The sequence below is a fragment of the Parasteatoda tepidariorum genome, chromosome 6, assembly GCF_043381705.1.
Source record: "Parasteatoda tepidariorum isolate YZ-2023 chromosome 6, CAS_Ptep_4.0, whole genome shotgun sequence".
NCBI lineage: Eukaryota > Metazoa > Arthropoda > Arachnida > Araneae > Theridiidae > Parasteatoda > Parasteatoda tepidariorum.
The window spans coordinates 20,571,316-20,598,875 of record NC_092209.1 but is presented as its reverse complement, the minus strand read 5'-3'; the positions used below and the strand labels follow the sequence as shown (position 1 = coordinate 20,598,875).

Genomic DNA, 27,560 nt, shown 5'->3' with positions numbered 1-27,560 from the left:
GTAATGACGTGTAAATAAAATGTATCGGCAATGATATAGTGACGTGTTAGCAGGGGTCTGTCCAGACATTTTGTGAAAGATCCGTTTTTGTAAAATGGTGAAAAAAATGACTCGTAATTTGTGAAGATAAAATAAACGTTCAGTCACATTCTTTCAACCAGGGTCCGCTTTTGCGAATTTATGCAAATAGGGTCCGTTATTGCAAAAAAAAACTTTTTCAAGGAGTTTTTAAATTGTAAAGACATACATGATAATGCTCAACACTGTAAAATTGTAATTAAAAAAATTAAATTTTAAAAAATAAACAACAATTGCTGCTTCTAAATTAGAGATGCAACATACAAATATTTGGTATTTAGCCTATACTGCTGAACGCAGAATATTAATTTCGGACGAATAATGGAAGAATCGTCTGCCGAAGACAAAACTTAATTCGTTTACATCCATCTTTCTTGTTTTCTGCCCTGGAAAGGGTTTATTCGATTAACAAAATAATAATGAAGATAAACAAATTTGTGAAGGGTCCGATTAAAAGAAAAATCATTTTGTGAAGGGTCCGTTTTTAAGTTAAAATATTTTGTGAAGGGTCCGTTTTTAAGTTTAAATATTTTGTGAAGGGTCCGTTTTTATGAAAATATGTTTTGTGAAGGGTCCGTTAACGGACCCAAATTTCTTCTAAACAGACCCCTGGTTATAAAAATAATCTTATATAAGTTGATTTGGATCCAAAAATCATTATGTATAACTTGAAAATTGAATATATTTTTTCACCCGTGTGTTTGAAGAAAAAGTAGTCATACTAACAATTTTATTATATTTTATTCTAATATTTTTTCTTTTTGTGGATAATTTAATAATATATTTATGTTATTAAATTATATAATTATGTTTTAATTTACTTTACATTTAATTTACACGCTATATAATTATGGTGACAAGTGAACTGAGTTACAGTACTGAAAAAATACGGCTTTTTTAAAATTTGATTTCTCAGAAACTATTCTACCGATTTCGTTCAAATTTTGTACTTTAGAATCGAATATAATATTCTTTAAAATTAAGTAAAAATATGTATACTTTACTATTTAAAATTTTTTTAACTATTTATTTTAACTAATAATAAATTGTAATAAAAAATTATTTTTCCATTATTTTACATAAACGAATTATGAAATTGTGTAATTTTTTTTATTTGCTTAAAAAGTTCACGAAATATAATGAAATGTGCCAAAACTAAAAATAACATTAATAAAAGTTCCAAACGTTCGACCCCCTCCTGACCAAACTATTGGGACCATAATTTTCCAGAATATGACTACCCCGCATATTTCGAGGGTCACAAATCCAAATCTGTGGAAGAAATGGTATGTTTATTCTAAGAAACTTCATTGTGCTTGATTTCGAAACGTTAAATATCGTCTGCACTAATTAATTGGCATATATAGAAGACGAAGCCCTTGAACCATTAGGATTGGGTCTTAGTACATGAAAATCCGTACATTTGAACAAAAGTTATTGTAGGTGTTCCGTTTACTTCTCTGTACTGTACAACATTTTTCCAATGGAGTGTGAAAATATTAAAAAAAAAACTAAGGAAAAATTTATTGCATATTTCTAATAACCTATAGCAACAAAGATACACATAATATTTATTTGTTGTACTTTGTATTTACATTAAAAATTTACTTTGAGTAACGAAGCAGGGAATAGAACTGGCATTTTATACTTTCAAATTAAGCTGTTTCTCGTAGTATTTAATTAATTATTGCTTTTACAATGTATAACCAGAAAGATGAAATATTCATTTTTTTTAAAAATCGTTATCGAACAAATAAATCGAGTAAATGCAAGAAAAGCAAATATTTCACTTTAACACCAAAATAATATTTTTGAATGAAATATTTTAGCCAAATTATGAAAATAGAAATAATTATTTAAAAACACCTATATTTTCTCATAATTAATAATTTAATATTATTATATTTTGTTTTTGTGAAAAATTTTAAAATTTATATGAGTGTTTTTAATATGAGTTGTTCAATTATTATTTTTTATTTTTAATCTTAGGTATTTGCCATACGTGTGGTGAAAAAGTGACTGGTGCTGGTCAAGCTTGTCAAGCAATGGGGAATTTATATCATACTAATTGTTTCATTTGTTGTTCTTGTGGTTAGTATTTCTTCATCTTAGTATATCATTTTGTTGTTTCTTTTGTCTTTGCTATATTTTTGAATTTTCTATTATTTTTGTTATTAAAAACAGAGAAATGCATATAATCTTTTTTTTTATTTATTATTCGCAGTCATGGTGCGTAGCGTTTTTGAAAAGTGCTTATACATGCTTATTTTCGTTTTTTAAAAGCCCTTAAAGGTGTTTTTTTCATGGGGTGTTTTTAAAAAATGCTTAATTTTTCACTTTTTGAAAATGAATTTTTTTTTTTTTTTTTTTTGCTTTTTCATGTCGATTTTCACTGCATTATATAATTATCACTGCGTACTATGCAAAAACATGGTTTTCACACTGTTCTATTCAATGCTTTCACAATTCATTCAACCACAAGTCCACAATTCATTTCGGCATGCCGTCGGTCCGTAACGTATGATAGCACCGATTATGTTACATGTTTGATGAAATACTTGGGAGTGACTACTAATCTGGGTTCCGTGAGATTATCGCACTCTCATGTGCAACTCTGCTAAAGGTTGCAAGATATTCTCAATTTCAGGCTTCATTTTCCACCCTCTAAAATCGAACCAAAAACACTCTATATCTTTTTATGTTAGCTAATATAACCAAGAAAAGAGTTCTTTGTTAGAAACTAGTTATTTTATCATAATCATGTAAAGTCTGAGAATTATTTTGCATTTTGTTAATGTATATAGTGCTTAAAAAGTACTTGAAAGTAAAGGTGAAGGTCCTTATTTTTTGATGAGAGATTTGGCTACGCACCCTGACAGTTAATGAAGCCTTACCAGGGGTCTGTTTAGAACGGACCCTTCACAAAATATCCTTTCATAAAAATGGACCCTTTACAAAATAATGTATCTTTTAATCGAACCCTTCACAAATTTGTTTATCATCATTATTGTTTTGTTAATCGAATAAACTTTTCCCAGGAAGTGGGGGGAGAAAGACAGATGTAAACGAAATAAATTTTTTCTTCCTTTATTCGTCCGAAATGAATATTTTGTGTTCCGCAGTATAGGCTAAATACCAAATATTTATATGTTGCATCGCTAATTTAGTAGCTGCAATTGCTGTTTATTTTTTAAAAGTTAATTTTTTTAATTATAATTCTACTGTGTTGAGCGTAATCTTGTATGTCTTAACAATTTAAAAACTCCTTGAAAAAGTTTTTTTTGCAATAACGGACCCTATTTGCACAAATTCATAAAAGCCGGACCCTGGTTGAAAGAATGTGACTTAAAGTTTATTTTATATTCACAAATTACAAGTAATTTTTTCTCAATTTTACAAAAACGGACCTTTCACGGACCCCTGCTTACAATTTATGTTATTCAATTTTAAGTGCTTATGTTTGTAAATTTTTCCATTGTAGGGCGAGCACTGAGAGGGAAAGCTTTCTACAATGTCCATGGAAAAGTTTATTGTGAAGAAGATTACCTAGTAAGAAAAGCTTTTTTATTGCTAAATAAAGTTTTATTATGGATTACTGCAGTTATTTAAACATCTGACTTTTTGCTTGATAATATTTTTTACTGTCTCAATGAAATGTGGGTCTATTAATTTTGTTTAGGTTCTTAATTTCTCTAAATAAGCTATTACATATTACTGGATTGGTACCGGAATTTCTTTTAAGAGTGAGTGAGTCTAAAGTCTAATTCAAACTTATTATACTTTATTGAATTTACTAGTAAACTTAGACTGGAAATTTAAATTTAAAATTAGTAGCCTGTGGCCGGTAGTCTCTAATGAATTGGTGGCCAGTTTTTCCTCACACCTTCATGTGTTTTTTTCCTGTAAAAATAAATAACCCCAAACTTCCCCAAAATAAACTTCCCCAAACATGTAATACTTAGTTAAACAAGTGTTATTGTACCTTTTAAACACAATTCTTTTTCGTTAAAAAGGTTTAAATAGGTATTATTCTTTATATCAAATAGTTTTTTCTTGCATCTATATGATTATGAAAAGTATTTACTTGAAAATGGCTGAAATGTAACTATTGTGTTTTTACTATTCAGGTCTGGTCTTTATGGATTGAAGGTACATTTTATCAAACAACCCCAACTTTTTCTTCTTTTATTTTTTGTTATTTGATTTATCTAATTGTAAATTAATCTTAAAATTTTCATTCTTTTATCTCTTAACCTCAAATTTTTTTTTAGGATTGTTAAATAATAAAAAAGTTCTACATTCTTTCTTCTTTAAAAAAAATAAAAATAGCTACCCTTAAAACCAAGCTGGGCAGCTGCAATATCAATTGAAATTGAATTAGTTCAGATTTGAGGTGCAGATGCATCATTGCTAAATTAATAATTTAGTTTTAATTAAGATTATTGAAATCATTGTTATTACTATAATATTAAAATTAATTTGCATAATTGTTACATAAAGGTATTTTGGAAATGGCAAGTAATTTATTTTATTCTTCACTGCCTAGTCTTCAAATTTTTTAATTTGTCTCAATTTTATTATTAATAATAATGTGTATTCTATAGCTTTTTCTTTCATTTTTTTTGTAATAGCAGTTAATTTTTTGTTATAGTATTCTGGGTTTCAACAAACAGCAGAGAAATGTGGTGTTTGTGGTCATCTGATTATGGACATGGTATGTTTTTAAACAATATTCTATTATGTTTTATTTTTCAGAAATTTTAGACTGTTTGAATAAAATTATTTTGATTTCTTGCTACTAAAATTAAATTTTAAAATTTTCTGATTTGATTTCTATTTTTTTAAAAAATTTTTAATTTTCTTTTAAAGTAGAAATCTTTTTACTTACAAAAAATGTTAACCAGTATCCTATTTACCTTTTCATTGCATTTCTTGTCTTATTCTTACTTTTTGCAACTTTTTTTAATGATAAATGGGTATAAATGAAATATTTCTCTTAACAAGTTCTTTATTTATCACTTTTATTGACCATATTCTTTTGTTTATTACCTTCAAGCATAAACATTTCAAGTTTTTCTTTTAATTTTGTGTTTAGGGGGAAGTATATTGAAAATTATTTTTTCTGCAAAATGAAGGAAGATCATATGTAGTTTTGGAACTATGTTCTCAGAATATTACTTTCAAATTAATTACTTTATCTCCAAAGCGTTTCAATGTTTGTGTATAAATAATCTTAAATGTTTTTTCTTTTCTGATTCTCATTTAGGAAATTTCAAATCAATTGCCAGATGTTAATAATTTAATAATTCCAACTGAATCTAATAACTTGAATATTTTTATAACAATATTAAACATTGTTTGTTTCTATTTGATACCAGATACTGCAAGCTATGGGAAAATCTTATCATCCAGGATGCTTTAGATGTTGCATTTGTAATGAATGCCTGGATGGCGTACCTTTTACAATAGATATGAAGAATAAAATATACTGTGTTCACGATTACCACAAGTAAATTTTCATTTTTTGTTTCTTTTTTTTTTAAATTATTATTTTTTTTTTCTGTTTATTTATCGGTGCATTATTTAAAAATATTTCATAATATATTTGTTAATTCATCTGTTTTAGTTCAACTAACTGTAATTTATCTGTGTAAGCCTTGTATAGCGAGCATGCATACATAACTGTCAACTCTACTGGTTTTTCCAGTAGTCTAATGGATTTTGCCAGTTTCTTCTGGTGTATTGGTTTCATAAGAATTCTCCTTGTTTTTGTATATTTCAAAAAATTCCCTAAAATTTGAATAAGTTTCCTTAAAAAATCCCTAGTTGAAGTAGAATATTTGCACATATTATTATTAATGCTTGCTTGAATATTTAAATAAGTGTTACTAATGTATAATGCAGCAAGTTTCGTTTATAAAAATCAGTTTAAAACTTTTTTTTGGTTCTAAAATATTAAGTTTATTTTTATTCAGAACTGCTTTTTAAATTAATTGAATAATCTTTTAATATGATTACTATTCAAAATTATGAGTAAACATAATACATAACATTTCAAGTTCATTTAATGTTAATAATAACTGGAAAATTGCAGTTTTTCTATTTTGAAGACCATAAAATTTTCAACATGTAAAATTAGTACATTTTGCCACTATTATCATGAAATATACATATATTTTGTAAAATTTTCTGGAATTTTTTCTCTATATATATCGGCAGCTATGCAGGACCTTTAGCTGATATGCTGTTTCTCTTGCAAACTGAAATTATGTTTCATTTTATTTAATTATTTATTTTTACTACAATTTGGAACATTAAGACTCCATAATTTAGTCTAGAGAGCCATTCAAAAGTTTGAACCTATTGATGTTAATTATTTCACATAATATATTTTTTCTGTTTTATCTCCAGAAAATTTATTCTCTATATTTTATTCTGTTTTATCTCCAAAATCAATTTTTTCCACTCTCAATTAAGAAACTCATTTATTGAATGTAAATTCTAGATAGAAACTTTTATAATTATTTATTACTTTTTATGTTTAATTTTAAACTGTGTGGTATTAAATGAATAATAAATTTGAACGAAATAAAGTAAATAGTTTTGGAACAATAAAATTTCAGAAAAGTCTAATTTTGTCAGTAACAGAAGTTAGAACTTTTGGTATAACATCAGAGCAATTTTCCAAAGCATTTAATAGTACTTTTTTCTGTAGATAAGATAAAATTTTACAATAATAATATTTTCTTAAAAGATATTTACCTATATTTATCAGCATTAAAAAAAATTATAATATCAAGATTAATGTTGTATTTAGTACTTTTTATTTACTTTTATAATAGTGGAAAAAAATTTATGCATAGTTTTGAACTGTTTTATTAAATAAGTAATAAATTTGAACAAAATAAAGTAAATAGTTTCGGAACAATGAAATTTTAAAAAAGTTGTATTGACAAAGTTAGAACAAAGTAAGAACCTTAAAAAAAATTAGAACTTTTGGTATAACGTCAAATGAATTTTCCAAAACATTTAATAGTACTTTTTTCTGATGTAGGTAAGGTAAGTTCTTACAATAATAATTAAAAAATAATAACATCTTCCTACTTACATGTTTATCAGCATTAAAAAAAATTATAACATCAAGATTAATATTGTTCCTAAGGAAACTGGCTTTTTCAATTCTTTCTCTGTTGTAGTTATTACAAACTTTATTGATACAAATAGCAAAATTTCCAAAAAATAGTAATGTTCCTACAAAATATTATTGCAATTTTAGCATAAAAGTTTGTTATGCATTGTTCTCTTTTAGCAGTTTGCTACAAGAAACGCATTTCAATCAAGACATAGTTAAGGTATACTTATTTGTTGATAAAAAATTGCTATTATATTCTAAATATATTTAAAATGTGTATACTGCTGTATTCTGTAATTACTTTGAAAATTAACTCCAAAATTACTTTAAAAAAGCTTTTAAATATTTTAATTTCAGAATGTTTGCTCCTAAATGTGCTGCTTGTGGACAAGCCATTACTCCTGTTGAGGTACATCTTCTCTTTGCTTATTTTGATTATGTTTCTTTTTATATAAGTTTAAGTTCTTATCCTGTAATATTGACATTTAATCTTTATAGGGTACTGATGAAACTGTGCGAGTTGTATCTATGGATAGAGATTTTCATGTTGATTGCTACGTTTGTGAAGTATGTAACACACCATTACTTTCTCATTAATTAAATTCTTTAAATCTTTTTAAAAAAAGTAACAATACTACCTTCAATTAAAAAATAAAATTATAGTCATGATTTTTAAGCTTTGAGGTGATTATATTTTGATAATAATACGTACTACTGTAAAATAATACCGAATTAAATGTTAAAATTAAATTAAAACTGCACTAACCATGGTTTACTTAAATTCAAAATTGTCTTGGTTGTATTCATTGGAACCTGAATAATTCTATCTGAAATTTTGCATTGGTGATTAAATAAATTATTAAATGAACTATTAAAATTAATAATAATTATCAAAACTAAAAAATAATTTTTTTAAACTAATTAGAAAAATATTTTTTTCCTTTTTTTGATATATTTATTGCAAGAATTATTTTAAGTTACTTTTAAATTTTTAATGCAGTAACTTAAGGATTTTATTTCAATGTTAAAAAATGAATAATTGTTACTGTAAAAAAATTGTAAAGAATGTGTCAATTTTGAGCAGTCTGGTCACTCAATCTGTTAGGGCAGTTTTTGTGGGATCAATAGTTCGTTTATCAGTAAGCTCTTATATATTTTTTATTGATTTTTGAAAAAGAACCAAGTAAAAAATGTGAATGAAAATATTTTTCAGTGAATGAAGAAAAAATTATTGAGGCTACATTAATTTAAAATTAAGGAAACTTAAGTAAAAAAAAAAACTTTAATGACTTCAAATGATTTGATAATTGTTGCACAAAATAATCTTTGATAATTTAAAATTTTATTTTATTTATTAATTGTGTGGTGACTTGCATACTGGCAAAAAAAGAAATCTGATTCATTTGAAATGCTTTGCTCTTATAATTCTAATTTGCATAATAAAAAAATTTATTAATATATTCTGGAAAAATTAAAAATCATTTTTAAGAAGGTAACATTCGAAACATTTCACTATATACAAACTAAATATCTTTAAACTGAAGTGAAATTAATGAATTTATAAACTTTAACTGAAATTCTATTACATAGTTATGTATGAATTTAAAGTGATAGAAATTTTGCAAATTTATTTGACTATAATATTGGTATGTATTTTAGAAATTTGTTTTTTTTTTAATGCTGACAAAATTTTAGCAGTTATATTGAAATAAAATGCAGCATGTAAAATGAGATTGATGCATTATTGTTATTAACTGAAATCACTTACTTTTTAAACTTTCAGAAATAACTTGTGCTTTTAACGATTCTTGAGAGTTGTAAAAAATGCTCAATTATGTTTTTTCTCCTTCAGTCTAAAAACTTAGAATCATAGTAATTTTACTCTTGTTATTTAGTACAATTATTATTGCTACTAAAATATAAACTGTTGGTAACAGTGAGTAAATTATGAATTTTTTTAAAAAAAGGTATACCCAAGTTCATTCTAAAGTTTCATTTTGTGATAATGACTTGAATTTCTAAAAGTTACCTTGCATCATTAAGTTTGAGACTAAATATAGAAACTATAAAAATAACTGTATATATGATAACTTTAAACTATGACTGTTATAATTATTAAAAATTTAAACAAAAACAAAATGTTTATTATTGTGTTGTAAAGGAATAACTATGGATTTATTCTCTAAAAAGAGCAATTTAATGTCTGCAGTGTTTTTATATTAAAGCATACATTATTTTAAATATGTGTCATGTAATAGTATCCAAATTTCAGTTTGATGTTAGAACTATTCAACAATATAATGTTTTAACTATAATCTTTTGGTTTTGAAACTCAGTTTCTGCATTGCTGGAGCAGCCAAATCTCTACTGGAACTCTGTGCCTGATGGCAACACAAGTGCATTAATTTCCTGACTGCTACAGGCAGAACTTATCGCCCATAAAAATTTATATTTTATCAAAATTTTGACCCTCTCTTGACTGTCTAGAACACACAAGTCTTCACAGGAACTTTTCTAAATGACAAGTTTTAATTGTTATCAACCACTAAATAGAATTTATTGCCATATTATCACCAAAAATAATTTATTATCAATCCAAGTTTCAATCATTTTCTGAGTAGTTAAAAGTGTTCAAAACCAAAATTAATTTTATTGGAAAAATAGTTTTTAGCATTTTAGTTTTATTTTATTTTAAAAGATAATAATTTTAATAATATCAAGTGAAATATTAAAGATAATTTTCATTAAAAAAAAGGCACTATTATGCTGTTTGAAATAAAATCTATTAAACCTCGTGTTCATACTTGGCTTGAACACTTTGTTAGTGTTAAATTCACTCTGTTACATTTTTATAAGACAACATTTATTTTTAACCAAATGGTTGATATTTATTTTACAATAAGAAGCTGAAGCTTAAATTTTATTGCATGTTCTCCTCAAGATATAAATTTAGTACTATTCCGCAAACACATATCTTGGCAGTTTAAGGTGATTATTAATTTAGATGATAATTGAGCATAAGAATAGCGTTATTTATTTGTTGTGCGAAATATTAGGAATTTAATAATTAATTGTGAAGAGGGCTGGGATAGCCTGGTCGGTAGGGCATTGAACTCTTGTTCAAGAGGACCGGAGGACCAAAGAATCTAGGTGTATTAATTGGTGACTGGTGCACTTTAAATCTGTCAAGGTTACTGACTCCTCCAAGTTCCCATAACAAATCAATTCCACCAGTGGTACTGATCCAGGAGTGTAGCAGAAATGTGGGTCAGCTGTTCAAAGACGGTTATAAAATAAAATGAAATTAATTGTGAAGACACGAAATATCTTTAGTGGTAGACGGATCATGGGTTAGAGTCTCCTTGCCATCAGACTAACTGTGGAAGGTTTTCGTGGTTTTCCTCTCCATGTAACTCAAATGTAGGTTAGTTCCCTCAAAAAGTCTTCCACGGAGGCAAATTTCTCTCAATACTTGATCCAGCAATTCCTTTGTCTTCTAGATTGGGTTTAAAATCATAAGGCTAAGGAGTTGAACATTAGTAGTCGTAAACCCAAAATTGGGTAAGCTGTTCAACAACGGTTATAAAATTAATTGCGAAATATTAGGAATTTAATAAGTTGTTTTCAATCTTTTCTGCTGGATGTTTTAATTTTTGGGAAACAGTATTAAATTAACCTACTTAGCTTTACAAATTGCTAAATCATGTTACATAAATAAGGAAAGACTCCCGTGTGATGTTACAGAATCGTTAAAAGTTAAATTTTGATTCATATATGTTTGTTTTATTGTATTACAATATTAAATTTTGTTCTTTACTATGTTATTTAATAGTCTGTTATTAGTGTAACGATTAATAATTTGCTATTGTAATAACAATTTAATAATCATTAATATACAGACATAATTTTCTCATAAATAGCACTTGAAGACTATTCATAAGCTTGTAACAAGTTTTATAGTTGATAATGCTTTTCCCTTAATGATTTAAATCGATTTAATTATATTTTCATGGTTTTCTTTTAAATTATTTTAACATTTCCAAATTTCAGTACAATTTTAAATTAATTTCTGTGAAAAGGAAAATGTTTATTATTACTTTAAGGATGTTAACTTCTGTATTCTTAAATAAGGACATCCATAATTTGTTATCGTAACTCTTCTGAATATAACTTTTTTAATTGATAATATTGAAATTTTCTTTCTTTCGAAATTGTTAACTAATATGTTTTTATTACATCTTTTTAAAAAAATATTTAAATTCATAAATTTATTTACCCAATTGAAGTCTGTTAATATAAATTAAGTTTATTTTATTAGTTCTGTCCTTTTTATATTTTAAATTTTTTTCTTCGTATACAGGACTGTGGATTACAGCTAACAGATGAACCTGACAAACGGTGTTATCCATTAGATTGCCATCTCCTTTGCCAAGAATGTCATGTTCACCGTTTAGAAGTTATGAGCAATACAAGTCTCAGTGATGGCGGGATGACTAAAGTTATTTAATTATTAATATGTGACTGGAAAGTGAAATCTAAATGCTCTTATGTCCTTGTATATAGTCATTTGTAATCTTACGTATGTTTTTTTTTATCCTTTTTTTTCCAGTTTGGTAACAATCAAACTATATTCACATTACATTTATTATTTTATTTTTCATTTGTGAAATCAACAAACATTCCAATAACTTAATTTTTATGCTAAGCGTACTAATTGCAAATATTTTGCTTTATGCGTATTAAAATTATGAAATTGTTTAACCAAAATAAATATTTGATCCTTAGTCATCTAATGTCTGAGTTTTTTTGTTTTTGTTTTTTTTACTTCATATGATAGTTTAATACTTGTTTTTCTATTATATCCATTTTATCATGATTTTTTATTATTGCTGTAACTTATTTTGTAAAAATTAATATATTTGCATTATTAATTTTAAAAAAATTTTGAGATTAATCAGGATTCAAAACAACGAGAATAAAATTTTTATTTAGTTTTAACCATGAAAAATACTCTAAAAAAACTATCAATTGTTTGCAGTAATTATAAATCTATTATACATTTATTTGCCTAGACATTTTTGATAACTTAAAAAAATTCTTGATAATTTTTATTGGTGTTGTTAAATATAAGATAATTTTAGTTGATACATTGTGTAAAAACAAGCTCTCATGTGGCAAAAGTTTCACATAACTTTATCTGTGTTGATCATCAAAAGAGCTCTAAAATTAAAATTTATACACTTTTGTGCTACCATGAAATAAGGGAAATCAAATTCATTTCTAATGGGTTGGATTAAAGAAAGGATATTGTTTACTTAGAACTATAAATTTATCCATAAACTAGAGACATAAATCATCTAATCTTTTTTCCCTATAAATTAATTTTAACACTTATATGATATGATTCAGGATTAATTAGGTTTTGAGCATTTTGAAATCCACAAGAAAAATTGTGGTTTTCCTATTCAAAAACCTTCTGCTTATTGTTCAGTCCATAGTTAGGTTTTGTATGAATGTAATTCCATTTGATCAATTGAAAAATATTGAGAAATTAGTTTTAAACTATAATACAAAATTATTAATTTGTTATTTAAACCAGAGGTTCCTAATTTTTTCTGTTATGGAACCCTAAATGGTTAAAAAAAGAAAACTTAACGGAACCTTGACTTTAAAAAAACTCGTTAGCAGTTGGGAATATGCTGGAAAAAAAATTATTTGGAAATATTTATTGGAAAAATTAAATTTATTACTTGTTTTTATCAATAACAATCTTAAAATTAGGTTTTAAGTTAGGCAGTTTAATTCATTAGTGTGCAGCAGCTTTTTGTCTTGTAGTTTTTGCCATGTACGTAAATCAAATTAAATAAAATATGCTGAATTAAGTTGGGTTTATTTAAAATTATTTTGTCATTGAATAATTTCATAAATATTTCTAAAACATTTAAGTAAATAAGGGTGGCCTGTTAAAAGTCTTAAAAATAATTATTGGTTAAAATAAAAAGGACAGTATAGTTCATGAAACCCGTGTAAATTTTTCACAGAAGCCTAGAGTTCCACGGAACACCTTTTAGGAATTGCTGAATTAAACTATATTAAATATGAATTTCTATTGCTATATAGTTTTATATGAAAATTGCAATAACAACAAAGTTTCGATTAGGCATCTGATTTTTTAAATAGACATAGATAGTTAGTTAAATTATTTAGAAGAAGAATAAAAAAAGAAATCATCTTTTTACTCCAACTACAGAGTTTTATGCATATTATTTGAGTTTATGCATTTAAATTTTTTGTAAAGAGTTAACAGGTATGCTATATTTGAAGTGGTTTTTATCATTTAAGAATATTAATCATCTACATGTGGATCAGCTGTCTAGAGCTGTTTCTAGATCAATGGATATCAGGGGATTGGTTATTAATTTGAATGCATCAAATATCATTTAACATTGAAATGAAAGAGGAATTCTGAATGTTTCATTATTTTATTATCTAGATTTTGAAAATTAATTTTTCATGCTCATTAGTCTTGTATTCATTCCAAACTTTAAATTACTGGTTACTTTCAATCCAAAGATGATTCTTATCTATGTTATTCAATAAGAAAAAACAATATTTAATGGAGAAAAATACCGTCCAATTACAGTAAAGCACTTAATGTTGCAAAGTTAAAATCGTGTCTTAATGAAATTGATTTTGATGCCATGTGTAGCTATATTCCAAAATATAATTTCTCATTTGATTTGTTCATAAATTTTAAATAAATTGTCAATAAATCACACATTTTGTATATTTAATTATTTTGCATTTATTCAGTGTAACCTCTTTAATCTGAATACCTCTGTTGACACGGAAGTGCTTTTTTTTCTTTACAATGGTGGTCCTTCCCCCCCAAATTTGAATATTATACTGTCCTCAATTAGCTACACGAGGCTTTCAAAATAAGAACTTTTATTGAATAGGGAAAAATATTAAAAATATGTGTAAAATACCTACATTTTAAAAATGGTACTTTCCTGTTTGCTAGATACTAGTAAATTCAACTACTTCTTTTATTCCTTTTAAGCACCGAACAAAATAGTTGTCGTCCTAAAAAAAGTAAATAAATATATAAAACCTTTTTTATATATGGATAAAGAGTTACAATAATTGAATTTACTTGGGCATGATTAATGGAAAGGTAGCGAAAAATACTGCTAAAAAATATGTGTCAAAATTTTTTAAATTTTGCTGTGAGTTCCATTCTAAGAAATCAAAAAACTTTACACATTAGAAGGCACAACTTAGTGTTTAAATTATAGTGGATGTAATATTTACTAGAGAAGGTTAGACTAAAAGAATTAAGAATATTTGAGTGCTGAAAGTGGAGTTAATGGGCGAATTTTTATATTATCTTTCTGTTTCAATTCCAATCAAACATCTAACTTTCCTCAATAGTTATTTGAAAAATATTGATGTCAGTATTTTTTTCCTCACTTAATTAGTAACTCCTAATGTATGTAGTTTTTATTGCTTCATTTTTTGCTAAGATTCTGAAAATATTTATTAAAAGAGGTGATTGTGGAATACCCTGTATATAATTCATAAATATCCACACAAAAAAAGTAATGAAAAATTTATTTTCGATTTTTTTTTCATGTCTATTCTAATTTTAAATATTTCTTTTATTAAAGTATGAAAAACACTTTACATATTAAAACTATATTGTATAGATAAGTGATGTAATGACATTCCTTATAATTATTAAACTATTTTTCATTATTTATATTTGATTGTGACTAATGAATAGGTTTTGGTTGAGTGCTGGAAACCCAAACCAAAATTTATTGCAAAGATTGTATTGTAAATATTTATATGTGCTTAATTAGTGATAATTTTGTTAGAAACTTCTCTTTTTAATCAGTTAAAATTATTTAAACTTTTCTGTTCATTTAAACAAAAATTTTGTACAGGGTGGTAAAAGTTAAAGTGATTGTACTCAGAGAGTCATAGTTCCAGTTCTTCTATATTGTAATGTTATGTAGATGTAAAAGCAATGGTTTCTTTAAAAAAAATATCTTGAAATTTTGCCAACTGGTAGCGCTCGCTGTGAGGAAATAAGAAGAAAAACAACAGTTCAAAAATAACTGAATATCTAATTCTTTATCTATATAAATATGTGCGCAGAACTTGTCAGTTAACAATGTGTAGAAAGAATACTACTAGGTTAACATATATGTGTGTATGCATTACAGTTTTATTATAGTTATAGTGGTTAAGCACCCTCTACTGGCAAAGTTATAAACTATTCTTTCCAACAAAAGCGTCGAATTCGCATTCTACACAGAACAGATTTGAATTTTTATTCAAATCACTTTAGTAGAACTAAAAATGTGTGTACCATCAGTTTAATTTTGAAAACCCTGTTCCTTCAAAACTTCTTGTGAGAACTTATTGGCGCATTTTAGAATCTATAGAATAATATTTAATTTCTTTTTATAATAATACTTTATTTATCATCAAAATTTTAAAATAGATATATATTTCTGAAATAAAGTATTTGTGATGAAATATTGTAATTGTTATTAATTTGAATAAAATCTCTTTCTATAAACTAATGTGGTTATTTTTTCAAGTTGATTTCTCAATTATTTTTTAAAAACATGAAAAGGATTTTGTGATTTTTTTTAGATTCATAGTAGCACATTTTTTATCATGAGAAAATCCGCCATGATTGTTTATGGCTGGCAAATTTTATTAGTGAAACCTCTAGGAAAGGCCACCACCTCTATTTACGACCCTTTTGGGAAGCACGGAACTTTTTTCCATAGATTTTGCATTGTAGAAAACCTTTAGGAGAAATCATTAAAACCTCTCCCAGCGACCGGGGAAACATCTACACGAAATGCGGAAAAGGTCAAATAAGTAGATTAAAATTTATTCTAATTATTTGTATGAGCCTCTTATTTAGAGAGTTCCTTTTGGCGATGCAACCTCATGTTGCAATCTGAGTGCACTAAAGATGACGCTATCAATAATTTACTTTTAGAGCTGAAAGTTAAATTAGGAAGAAAAAAAAAGGTATTTTAGAGAAAAAAAGCATTCCAAACAAACCTCTTATCTTTTAAAGCTTACTGATTTTTATGACATAAAATTAAAAGCAAACGTAAACAAAAAACATAATTATTTATTTATTTAAAATAGCTTTATCATTCATAATTGGTAAATTAGTTTTTGAATCATATATAAATAATATAAAGTAATTTATGTGCAATGAGGTCTACTTTAGTACTATCTCTTGAGCTTTTCGATATTCGGTAAGAAATTTTACCTTATTACTAATGTTGAACAGAAAATTTTTAGTGGTAGATGATAGCGGTTTTTCTGTCTTTAAGGCTGCTCTATCGTATTATGAAATGTTGCTTTTTTGCTAATAATATGCTATTTTTATAACTGCTGTGAGTTTGCAACTGTTACTCAGGACTGTTAGGTTAAGTTTAGCTGATCTAAAGCCAGTGCTGTCTACACTTTGTTTGAAAACGGCACAAAACGTCGATATGGAGAAAAACCACAGTTTTGAAAAAAGAAAAGAGTTTGTGGTCTAATTTTTTAACATTTAAAAACTCATTCCAATGCTGCATTGCATCACCGGGGCTCATAAAAAATTTGTCTGTATTATCAACGACAAAATTTGTTTGCACTTTCAATTTCAGTCTTAAATGCTGTGAGATACTATCAATTAATTAAAATTCAATAAGAAACTAGCATTTAATATCTTAAAGAGATTCAAAATGATTTTAAATTTTCATGTAACTATGAATAAATTTAAGTCAAATTATTGCATAGAAAGAAAGTATGCAACTAACACGTTGATGTAGTAAGTAACAATGAATTTTAATATTTCCAACTTCATTAAAATAATTTGCAATTTGATTGTAAATAAGAAATCAAGGACGAACTATAAAAATGAACGAAACGTTTGAAAATGAAATTTTTTTACTCCTTTGAGCGACTTAAATTAAGTCATTAATTTTTTTTCTCTATAAGTTTATACAAACAATAGGAAAAATATTTGAATACAAATAGAGTGAGATGGAATGCTATTATAGAAGTCCTATGCTCTTGATTCGGAGTAAAGAGGAATGTGTGCATGTATGTTATACAAATTAGTTGCAATTTTATTGTGCTAAAATAAATAATCGAATTGAACTCTCTCTTTTTTTTAATTTTATTCAATCAATACTTAGTATTTATTTAATAATTTGCCTTGAAAAGCTAGAGATAGATATGTATTTGAACTTAAAAAAAATAAAATGCATTAATTTTTTTAATCGTTTAATTGCTGTTGAAATGGATTGTAGAATTCCAGAAAAAGGAACTAAGCTAAGAAAAAAGACCTTTTTTTTTGTACTTTGACGTAGAGCACATTTTTCAAAGAGCAGCAAGCTTATCCGAAGCATAAACGAGTTCACAATGCATTCAAGATGTTACTGGTAATTACTTCTTATCAAGCACGTAGGTATTACTTTTCCATGAGGATTATTCAGAATTTCAAAATTGATTCATTAAAGTGAGGTTAAACTTAAAATTGTGGTCTAATACTTATTCTTCATCGGTATTTGAATAGATATAAGTTGTGTTAAAATATTTAAAACTTAAAAATTTATTAATAAATTTAAAATTAAATTTCATTTTCAACTTGCAACAGAAAATTTATTAAAGTTGGAAGAAAATACTAAGAAAACGATTTTCTTATTCTGTATCTCTTCAATACATGGCACTGCAATGAAAAAAACTTCCAAGTATTTTTTAACAACTGTTTAGTAAGAATCTTGCATATCAATTGGTTCCTAAAAATTTTTTATGCAAATATCCTTAGAAAAGCAAACCAGAAACCGATTGTTCTGAAAATTAAGAAACGTAAATGGAAATAAATTTGCCATGTTCTACGTAAACCTAAAAAAGTTTATAATTGTAACCCTCATGGCAATAGAAAAAGAGGAATACCTAAAAATACTTGTCGCAAGACGATTGAAAACAAAAGGAAAGACATGGAGAGAGGCAAAGTATTTGGCCACAAATAAAGTGAGATGGAAAGCTATGATAGAAACCCTATGGTAGAGTTTTTCCACTGAATTGAATGAGACGAATCCCGAAAAAATCCAACTATTAGTTTGAAGTTATAAGACTTTTATGTATAAAAAAGTACAAATTTGTATTTGTGCCTATTTGCGCATCAGATATTGCTATTTAAACAAGTAAGACATTGCGGTAAATTTAATGAGACTATACACAAGTCAAAAGAACAAAAGTTGCAGAAGCTTTTGTGCATAGTGCATAATCAATACTATTTTTTTACGACACGAACATATGTATACAATTCACATAGATAACCAGGAACTATCTGAACACGTAATGTAAATTTTCCTAGCTAATTTGTATGAGACCGATCCCGAAGCGATCGGACTAATGGTTGAGAAGTTATAAGCGTTCTATACGTACAAAAAATATAAATCTGTACATGTATGCATCTTACATTGTTATACAGACAATTGAAGTATTGTTTCATACGTATATTTTCCCGTACAATCGAATGAGACAAAAAACGATGCTTCAAAAATTGAAATATTTTCTTTTATTATGAATTACACTTATTATGAAGAAAACCTTGTAACTTCAAAACTAACTCCAATTTTATCTCACTCAATTCTGAAAAAGAAATTGGAAAATGTCCCTTATTTATTCAGATAATCTTCAGATAGAAAATTAAAAAGTTTATAAAACAATGATAAAAACAGCACTTTTATGCACAAAACCGCTTATCACTTATAAACAATTCATTCTATTATCTCGTATATAAGTCATTCAGCATAAAATAAATACATAAAAACAATGTTCCGCTTATTTAGAAAGCAATACCAGATGCGTTAATAGGAACAAGTTTAAATTTGTACTTTTTGTACATAAGTCAATAGTTTCTGGACTATGAGTTCTATTATTTCGGGATTGTTATGATTAAAATCAATGTGAAAAAAATTTACAAGAAAACTTTGCCTGTTTAAAATGCATGAATGCAAAACAGGACTAAGGGTAATCAAACTTTAGATTTTTGGAAGGATTTCACGAGGAAGTGATTTTCAAGATATGCAGTCTTGAGAGACAGTTATTTACACAGATTTATACAGTTAATACATTTTTAAGATTTCTGACAGTTATAACAAAAGAGGTATTTATGAGGTTTAAAAAAATTACTTTATTTCAACTAAAGAGAGTCAGGTATTCATTGAGGTGTATGAGATTTTATTTATATCTAAGCTTATTTTGAGGTTGTTTAAAGTGCACTTCATATTAATTAGCTCTCTTCCCAGAGTTCCGTGCGACCCGTCGAATGAGGAGTGTGTTCACATTCAAAAATCTATGCGAAATTCGGTGTGTTTGACAATTATTGATTTTGTTTTATAATTTTTTTTTTATCTAATATGTTTCTATTTTCAAACTTAAATTTTATTATTTTAGTTTTAAAGAATCGTCCTGATCTTAAGTAATTAAAGTCGGAGGATATTTTTGGAAGCTATTGTTGAAGGCTTAGCAATGAGAGAAAAAAAATCGGAATATTTCTCATCGCTCTTTAGGGTAACGCTACTGGTGAATCGTTGCAACAGGTTAAGCACAGTATATTTTATTGTTTGCTATTTATTCAAATGTAACTGTTTTTTCTTTTTTAAATATTTTATTTTGCTTGAATGTAGCAGTATACAAGCTGATTAATTGAACAAAATGTTCATAATTTCTCTTATAAATAAATCATTGAAAATTGAAAGATTTTAAAATAACATTTTTCCTTTGAAATTCTACTACAACTGCATGCTGATTGTTTGCTTGGATATCTGAATATATATGCTAAGTTTACNTTATTTTGCTTGAATGCAGCAGTATACAAGCTGATTAATTGAATAAAATGCTCATAATTTCTCTTATAAATAAATCATTGAAAAATTTTAAAATAACATTTTTCCTTTGAAATTCTACTACAACTGTATGCTGATTGTTTGCTTGGATATCTGAATATATATGCTAAGTTAACTGTTGTTTATGAGTGAAAATATGCATAATTACACTGCATTTTACTTTTTTGTAATATATATATGAGTTTATCCACTAGTAGTTCCCTGATAATGCTGAGATGACCTAGCCTGGACTGTATATATAAAACATGTCCAAGCAACTGCTCAGCTTTACTCTGGGAAATAGTTCAGAATTTATATTAAAAGGAGAAAGTAATCTCACATTATAAACTACTAAATTTATGTAATTGTTGATCGCAATAGTTTGCATGATATTTGAAAACTAATAACTGTACTACTAGCTCACCTTTTCATGCGAAAAAAAATCGCATATGCGAGCGTGAACCGGATAGGCGAATTTTGCCAATCAGATTTTCGGTTGCACGCATGAAAGCTCCTTGAAGCATCAAAATAAATTAGGTGGAAATAGTACCATGTAAGCTGTAAACTTTATCAGAAGCATTTAATAAATTAGTTTAAGAATTGCTTTGAATTCTTTTGGCAACACAATTGTTATAGTGCCCTTCAAAACAAAACCTTGGAATTTGCTAGAATTTAACATTTGAGAAATAAAACTTGATATAAAAATGGCCTTTCGTGGCTTTGTTCAAAAATACATAGCTACTCCAGGAGTGAAGAAATGGTTTTTTAATAAAGCTGGTTACCAGAAATATGGCTTATTTCGTGATGATTGTATCTATGAAACGCCAGTGGTGAAAGAAGCAATACGTCGACTACCTCAGGATGTTATAGATGCAAGAGTCTATCGCATTCAGCGGGCATTTCAATTGACCATTCAGCATGACATTTTACCGAAAGACCAGTGGACGAAGTTTGAAGAGGATCAGAACAACCATTATCTTCAACCTTATATCGATGAAGTTCAACGTGAGTTAGATGAACGCAGGAAATGGGTTAAAGCACACTGAACTTAAGATAATAATATTTTCAAAATATATCTTATAGATATTCTGTCATTGTTTCTTTATAAAATTGGTTGTCAAATTCTTAGGTATTTCTAAATATGAATAAAATATTATAGCGAATGATATTGTATATTTCTGTAGTATTGAAATGATTAACAAAAAATGATAAACCGTATGAAAAAATAAATTAACGTTTTCATCGCCTGAAATTATATGTTTACTAGGTAGTACCTATGCTAAAGAAATTGCCAACATCCATGTGAGCAACTAAAAAAAAAACCTCCAAAAAGAGAAAAATTTCTTAACTGGCATTGCATATTTTTAAAATTATTTGGGGATATTTCCATGTTGTGCCAACTAGATTTTAAGCTTGTAAATTTAAAAACAAGACATGTAGATGTTTGCCCGTGGGTGATTATGAGTTAGTCCCTATCAGTGATGTTTTTTTAGTTCCCCGTGGGTCGCTGCCCGAAAGTTGCTGGGGCTTGGTGATTATTCTGCTACGGATCACGATAAGGAAATCTCTCCAATTATTTGCTAGTTTAACAACCCTTCAGCTTTTCTTTTGATTGATTCTAATATGATTGCCTCTTGAATTTTTGTGCCTTTTTTAACTGTATTTTTTGATATACATATATGCATTTCAGTTTTTTACTTGTTGAATCAAGCAAAGCAGGTTATACACTGTTAAGATGCATTTAGGCAAGGTTTTAAAAAAATTATTTTAGAAATATTTTAAATTTTTATTCCTAAGTTTGCTTATAATATGAAAGTTAATGTCAATAACTATTTATCACTTGCTTTGTTGTAATGTAACCATTTTTTGTTAAGTGATATACTGTTTTTAATAGGTTTTCATAAATTTTATAGGATTACTTTATATATTCAAAAAAATCCACCTTTAGTGAAAAATCTTTAATTTGGAATAATAATAGAAATCAAGTCATAATAATAGTACAGAATAACATTAAGAAGGGATGATAAATAAGTAAAAAATTACTAAATATTATTTTGGATGAATAAACTTTTCAATGATTTTACACTAAAAATTTCTTTAGTCGTACATATTTTATTTTTAATGTGAAAAAAATTCTCAATTTCAGCATTTAACTGGACAGTAAAAAAAAGTTTTTAAAACCTATTTAATTTTAATGCTATCATAAAAAATTGAATACTAATTAGTGTCATAGAAATGATTAAGATATAAAAAAGCAGTTTTTATGCTTTATAATAATATATAAACTTAATTTATAAATTATATCTTACAGTTTGAATAAGATAATTAAAAACTTTTTTTAAGCCATATAAATAATTTTATTTCTCAAACTGATAGCTTTTCATAAATTAATTTTAGTTATAAAGGTAAATCAATACAAACTGTTTAGACCAGCAGTACGCAAAAGGTGCTCCGCGAGCGTTTTGCAGACTCAGACAAAATGAAAAATTTTCTGAGAACTCATATTCAGGACTTAGCATGAGTCATTTTTCTCGCTTAATGTCATTATTTTAAAAATAGTAATTTTATTCATTATTTGTTAGGTTTAGACACTTATCTTGCCTTTATTTATTTGTGTTTCACAAATTTTCACACCTTCTTCTCAATTAATAGAAAGATTTCACATGTCCCTCTTCATTGAATCCATGACTTCACAGTCTACCTATGGCAGTGTTGTAAGACTTACCCAATTGTGCGACGTGTAAAAGAAGATTAATTTGGTGTCATAAAAGTTAAGCATTCTTAAGTTTACTAAGTTAGTATTAAGTGCTGAAACGTCTTTACTTTTTTTTTTCAAAATAAAAACTGTAAATAGACTTTTTACTTTTATATTGTTATTTTTTTAGAAATAGGATCTTACTATGCCACGTGAATTTGAGTAATATAATTTTGACACATAATTTCACATCATTGGATGTTTTTCATTATTTTTGACGTCATTAATTATTTAGATTTTTTTGGCCCTTTCTATGTGGTTTTTCTAATTGTGCTGTTTTGTATATGATGTTACGGCACTCAAATTTGAGTTGTCATCTTTGATTTCATCGTAAATCTACTTCGTTTTACGAGCATTTTGTCAGTCATTTTCATATGGTTTTTTAAAATTTCATTATTAATTTATACAAACAATGTTATAACGTCACATGGATTTCAGTAACAATACTATTTGTTAACGATTTATTCAAAAATCCATTCCCCCTCTGTGTTTAGCCTGTATGCACATGCAAATGTTTAAAAACTACATGTGAGGAACTACTTGCATGGCGTGCAGTAAGTGCTCCATGATTTTTCAATTTTGGTTTTCTTTTGATTCACATCGTTGAATGAAAGTTTTTTTTTTTAAAAATTATTTTTCACTTTTTTGGTCCTTTCTACTATGGTTTTTTACATTCCAATATTTTTATAAAATGTTACATGCTTTTTTTCATTTTTGAGCTAGCATTTTTTGACACACTTGATTCCATTATAAATCCATGTCCTCTTCCAATTGTTTTTTATCTATTTCATTTGATATTAATACAATGTTATATTTTAAATTAATATGATGTTCTAATACTAAACGAATTTCCGGTTTCAGTAATGACTATTTGTTGATTTATTTAAAAATCACTTTTTCTCCCTATTGTTTTTTTTTAACCCCTTTTCCATTTCTTCTTTTTTGTTTCAATATTTTCTATCCTATATTATATATATTATCCTATATTGATATTTTCTATCCTATATTTTTACAGCATGCTAATTTCAAATTTAACCCCTTTAGAACAGTGATCACACAATTCTTTCTCGGCAGATGGTATCCATACAGGAAAATAGACTTCTACTTCTGCGACTATAACAACTCAAAATCATATGGGCGTGATCTCCTTAGGGTATTCTCGTTTTAGTACGTATCTTGAGAATGGTTTTTCTCCTCAGGTGATGAAGGGGTTAATTATGGCAGTATCGTTTTTGAGGCATTTTTTTCGATGATTCCACTGTAAATGAACGTTTCTTGTTATTTTTTAGTATTAATTTTTCGGCTAGTTTTTTGAATTTTGACACTTTTATCACAATATTATTTCAAAATTTTAGTAATTAAGTTTAGCCGCACTTGTTTCACAGCAATTCCATTGTAAAACTAAGATGTTTTTCCCCTAGTTTTTTTCTTTGCAATAATAAATTATTTTAAGACTCCTGAAAAAAGCTAAAACAAATGATCACAATTAATAATTGGGATCATTTAATGTATTGACTTTACATGATAGTAACAATATTTTTGTTGTATACTTTTACTGCTATTTTAATATAATATTTTAAGCTGTAGTAGCTGAAGTTAAACACGTAAAATTTTTTAATTAGGAAAAATAATAGAATATTTATTTTTTTTAGTTATAGTTAATTAAAATGTAATTTAAGTTTATATTTGATTTCAACAGCAAGTAAAGTTTCTAAACCAATATATATTTAAGGTAATTAAGATGTTAATGTCTTTACCTAAGTCACTATTTATCACTCATTAAACTATAGTCATATAGTCACTTTTTTCATTACTTTTCTACAATGACTCGAGCTGAGTTCTGCAAATTTCAATTTAAAAACTTTCTACAAGCAATGTATTTCATTAATTCTCTTAATTAGTTTCAACCTTTTCGTTACTTAGATAATTTTGACAAAATTTGTTTGAAAATCTCTAATTTTTTTCTTGGTGTTTTAATTATTATAAAACTACATTGATGCCATACTATATATACATGTCAGCATATTTTTCTCTTAATTTTGACAGTTTTTTATTAGATGTAGTAGTATAATTTACGTACCAAATTTTCTATTTCCTATTTTTCTAAAATTGATTTTCAATATAAAATGAGTCACGTTACAAAAAATTTTCATGATGGTGACACATTTTCTGCGAATGACATTTGTGTATACTTGGCCCTAAAAAGCCTGTGAGTTAGGACCTTTTTTTAAATTTTTTTTTTATTAAACCTGTACTGAACTTTGGAACCAGTAATAAATTTTTATTCAACAAATAATCAAATATATTTTTTAAAAAATGAGGCAGTTTGAGTGAAATTTTATAAAAAATAGCAAATTTTACAATATAATTTTTTTTTTCTTCAAATAACAATATATTGAATAAACTATATGCATTTATGAATTGTATCAGTATTTCTAATCAAACTTTAAAATTCAAAACAAAATAACCGAATTCAAGAATAATGAGTTATTTTTCTCGAATTACCATTCTCAAATTTTATATCGGTTCTTATTTTAAAACATGGAAAATTATGCATAACGACATGGTTAAATATTATTGAAGCCCTTAGGGATTGAAACATATTAAAAAAATTTATAAACAATAATTGAATTTTTTGCAAATTTAAGTTATAAAATAAGTTTAAAATTAATACTAATTTGATGTATAACAGAACAGCTGCCCAACTTACCTTTACAGTAAATTTTTTTCGCCCCGTTTTTAGTCGCATATGAGTTTATTAGAATAAAATGAATGAATTTTTTTTTTGTTTAATTTTGGTGAGTAAAAATGATTCACAAACTGTTGACAGAAGCTTTTCAAGTAAAAAATATTAATGACTACAGCGTACAATGATTAATATTTTGCATTGGTGCGATTTTTTGCATCAGTCATTATTTTTTGGGCTGTGAAGGTGCCGACGAATGTATAATATAAATTTGCTTTTAAATTTTATTTTATTGAAACTTAATCTGTGTTTTAATATTTTCATGTTCGGAAATTTTACGCAGAAACCATGTCATGTCACTGGCTATTATTTTGTAATTGAATGTGGAAGTAAAGTAAAACATTCTATAAGATGCGCAAAACTTGCGCAATACATTATATCACCCTGTGTTTCAGAAAATGAAATGGGTAAGGCAAGTGTTTGTCAATGGTCAGCAACGATAATGCATGACAAGACGTCTTAAGATAAAGTCCTCAAAGATTGAAGAGTGTTTATCACAAATAGCTCTTAATTTAGTAATTTCACCCTGCTAATTTTTTTTATTTCTTATTTATTCATTTGAAAATTAATACTAGTAATACATTGCAAACTGGTTAATTTTACTCTTAACTTGTTGAGCAATGTGCTACATAACAATAAAGTTGTAACTTGCAAAATGCAATTTATTTGTAATGCAATTAATTTTTAATGCATCACAAATTAATTTATAACACAATTCTGATATTATAAGACCTTAATGGTGTCATTTGCTTTCAGAAAGTTAGGAAGATGAGTGACTCAAAAATTATTAAAAAATTCTTTAATTAATGAAATTTTTGAATTTGTTTTATTGGTAATGACAAATGAGATACTAGAGAAAATATAGGTATTAAAAACAAAAATGACTCTCTGTAAAATATTTACATTGAAAAAGAAATAGATATTTTAGCTTGTTACTAATTGTTTATAACTGCCATAAAATATATAAAACATTTGGCGCAAAACAATTTCAACTTTTTTTTTTTCTGCTTGCAAGAGCTATATTCTTGTCTATCAATTTTTTGTTCAGTTGGAAAAATAATTTTTTTAAATTCAGAATGACTTATTTGGGAATTCAAAACTACCTTGCAAACCTAAATAACTTTGTCTTTTTAAGCTTGTAAATTATTTTTTGCATATTAAAAAAAAAGTAAATATATTGTTTTTTACTCCAACAAAACACATTACATGCATTGCTTTTAAATTACGGCAAATAATGTTAATTGAATAATTTATTTTTTAAAACAAAAAAATTGCACTCTATGTAGAAATTCAAAAAATAATGAATTTTTTGCTGCCAAGTAAGATTTATTATTATTTTTTCATAGAATGGTTTTGTGTGATACTTTACTGTTTTTTTTCCTCAAAAATTTTTTTATAAAAGATAAAATTCCATACAATTATAAAATTCAATGAAAACTTGTTCAAGTGTAAATCATATATAAATAGGGAAAGCTAATAAGGTTAAAATCGGACAAAATGAGAATAAAAATTGACTGATGCTGTACATATTTTGTAAACTTTTATTTTAAAAAAGCATTAGTTTCTAAATTAACAATTAGATATGTTATAAATCTGAAAAGTTAAATTTTTTCATTCCATTCATTCTGAGGAATCATGATTATGCTAAGTAGTTCTTCTCTAACTAAGCCGTCAAAAAGAAGTAAAAAATATAGAAAATAAAGTTTTAAAATAAGAACAGATTAAAGTAAGAATACAAAAAAAGTTTAAAATGCTGATTTAATTTTTGCTAGCCCTATTTATTTTAGATTGCAGTGTTAGATTATTTAGACTTTTTAATAAATTATATTATTAAAAACAAAGCAACACTTATGAACTGATATGTTTATTAATGGTATAAATATTTCAATATAGGATATAAGTAATTTATAATACAAAGCACTGATT

General features: G+C 26.4%; 2 protein-coding genes across 2 annotated transcripts in view; both read left to right on the top strand.

Annotated features, from left to right (window-relative positions):
- Positions 1-15,800, top strand: part of LOC107443226 (LIM domain-containing protein jub) — a 66,598-nt gene extending 50,798 nt beyond the window's left edge. The window contains exons 2-8 of the mRNA XM_043048583.2: positions 2,068-2,169; positions 3,560-3,627; positions 4,730-4,792; positions 5,457-5,587; positions 7,568-7,619; positions 7,709-7,777; positions 11,571-15,800. Coding sequence (XP_042904517.1) covers positions 2,068-2,169; positions 3,560-3,627; positions 4,730-4,792; positions 5,457-5,587; positions 7,568-7,619; positions 7,709-7,777; positions 11,571-11,717 — 632 coding nt within the window. The 3' untranslated portion in view covers positions 11,718-15,800. The remainder of the gene's footprint in view (positions 1-2,067; positions 2,170-3,559; positions 3,628-4,729; positions 4,793-5,456; positions 5,588-7,567; positions 7,620-7,708; positions 7,778-11,570) is intronic.
- A 5,037-nt stretch (positions 15,801-20,837) lies between these two features.
- Positions 20,838-23,044, top strand: LOC107443236 (cytochrome b-c1 complex subunit 7). Its single transcript, XM_016057036.3, has 2 exons — positions 20,838-21,138; positions 23,019-23,044. Exons 1-2 carry the CDS (start codon positions 20,838-20,840, stop codon positions 23,042-23,044), a joined length of 327 nt encoding a protein of 108 aa, XP_015912522.2.
- The last annotated feature ends 4,516 nt before the right edge of the window (positions 23,045-27,560 follow it).